The 1,989-nt window shown below is 49.8% G+C and overlaps 1 protein-coding gene across 1 annotated transcript; it reads right to left on the reverse strand.

The window, feature by feature from the left end:
* Window positions 1-689: 689 nt before the first annotated feature.
* LOC117076349 (olfactory receptor 1M1) lies at window positions 690-1,712 on the reverse strand. Its single transcript, XM_033199735.1, has one exon. It carries the CDS (start codon window positions 1,650-1,652, stop codon window positions 711-713), a length of 942 nt encoding a protein of 313 aa, XP_033055626.1. The 5' UTR covers window positions 1,653-1,712; the 3' UTR covers window positions 690-710.
* Window positions 1,713-1,989: the final 277 nt, after the last annotated feature.

Below are 1,989 nucleotides of genomic sequence, written 5' to 3' on the forward strand. Positions count from 1 at the left end.
GGCGGAGGTTGCAGTGAGCAGAGATCATGCCATTGCACTCCAGCCTGGGCAACAGAGTGAGACTCTTGTCTCAAAAACTAAAAAGAAAACAAAAAGAAAAGCAGTAACCAGACCATCCTGAGATTTCCCTTGAAACTTCTGCAGCCTAGGTAGTATGGCAAAACCCTGTCTGTACAAAAAAAACACAAAAATTAGCTGGGCATTGTGGTATGTGCCAATGGTCCTAGCTACTGGGGAGGCTGAGGTGGGAGGATCACTTGAGCCAGGGAGGTCAAGGCTGCAAAGAGCTGTGATCGTGCCACTGCACTTCAGCCTGGGCAACAGAGTGAGACTCTGTCTCAAAAAACAAAAACGAACAAAAAATTCAAAATGAGGTTCGGTGTGGTAGTTCACACCCATAATCCTAGGACATTGGGAGGCTGAGGAGGAAGTATTGCTTGAGCCCCAGGAATTCCAGACCAGCCTGGCCAAATCAGTGAGATCCTATCTCTAGTAAAACAACACACACACACAGAGAAGTTTGAGGCTGCAGTGAGCTATGATCACACCACTGCACTCTAGCATGGGCAACATAGTGAAACCCCATCTCTAAATAATAATAATAATAAAATTCAAAGTGCCTGGTTTTCCAATACATGCAATTCCAGATGTTAGCCCAAGACCCCCAGATGTATACATTGTACCCCCTGGAAGTTCCCGAGTCCTGGCGGTCAGGAAGATGAGGTGATCTTTCTGTTAACCAGCTTCCTGAGAGCCCTTTTCAGGTCTCTGTTCCTCAAGCTGTAGATGAAGGGGTTCAGCACGGGGGTGACTGCTGTGTACATCACGGCAGACGCTTTCTCCTTCACAGCCGTGCGGACCGAGGAGGGACACAGATAGACGCCAATGGTGGTCCCATAGAAGAGAGCAACCACAGACAGGTGGGAGCTGCAGGTGAAGAAGGCTTTCTTCCTGCCTCCTGCAGAGGGGACCTTTATGATGGCCGCAAGGATGCGAGCATAGGAGGCCAGGATGCAGACGAAGGGTGTGGCTATCACCATCCCTGCCACAATGAGGATGAAGATCCTGTTCACTGATGTGTCTGTGCACGAAAGTTGGAGGATGGGAGTGAGGTCGCAGTAGTAGTGAGGCACCTCGTGGCTGCCGCAGAAAACGAGGCGGGCCATCAGGAGGATGTGGGTGAGCGAGATGAAGCAGGAAAACGCCCAGGGGGCGCCGACCAGCAGACCACAGAGGCGTGGGCTCATGATCGTGGCGTAGTGCAACGGGTGACAGATAGCCACGAACCGGTCATAAGCCATCATGGCGATTATGATGCTGTCCACGATGCCGAAGAAATGGAAGAAGTACATCTGGGTCAGGCAGCAGGGATAAGAGATGGCCTTGCTCCCGGTTTGAAGGCTCACCAGCATCTTGGGGATGGTGTTGGTGGCCAGACAGAAATCAACCAGGGACAGGTTGGCCAGGAAGAAGTACATGGGAGTGTGGAGGTGGGAGTCTACACTGATGGCCAGGATGATGAGCAGGTTCCCCACGACAGTGGCCAGGTACATGCAGAGGAACAGAGAAAAGAGAAGCGTCTCCTGCTCCGGGTTTTCTGAGAGTCCCAGGAGGATGAATGGAGACGCACTGGTGTGGTTTCTTGGCTCCATGGGTGTGAGTCCTCTGGAAGCGTGGAAAGGGGAGGTTATAGGAATGCCAGGGAGATGGTTTTGGAAGGTTAGATGGGATCGCATCCCAGTTCTCATCTGGGCTAATTATGACACCGTGTGTGTATATATATATGGAATATATGTAAATACATTCCACAGATGCAGATGTATGGTGTTGTAACTTTAGAGACCCTGTCTCTAAAATACAAATATTATATATATTATTACATATATATATATATGTATATATGAGACAGTCTTGCTCTGTCGCCCAGGTTGGAGTGCAGTGGTACAATCTCTGCTCACTGCAATCTCTACCTCTCAGGTTCAAGTGATT

Source organism: Trachypithecus francoisi, unplaced genomic scaffold, assembly GCF_009764315.1.
Source record: "Trachypithecus francoisi isolate TF-2019V2 unplaced genomic scaffold, Tfra_2.0 Lachesis_group5, whole genome shotgun sequence".
NCBI classification, from domain to species: domain Eukaryota; kingdom Metazoa; phylum Chordata; class Mammalia; order Primates; family Cercopithecidae; genus Trachypithecus; species Trachypithecus francoisi.

What these genes read in the sequence shown, in the direction of transcription:
- LOC117076349 (XM_033199735.1), bottom strand. Translation starts at nt 1,652, where the DNA reads ATGGAGCCAAGAAACCACACCAGTGCGTCTCCATTCATCCTCCTGGGA.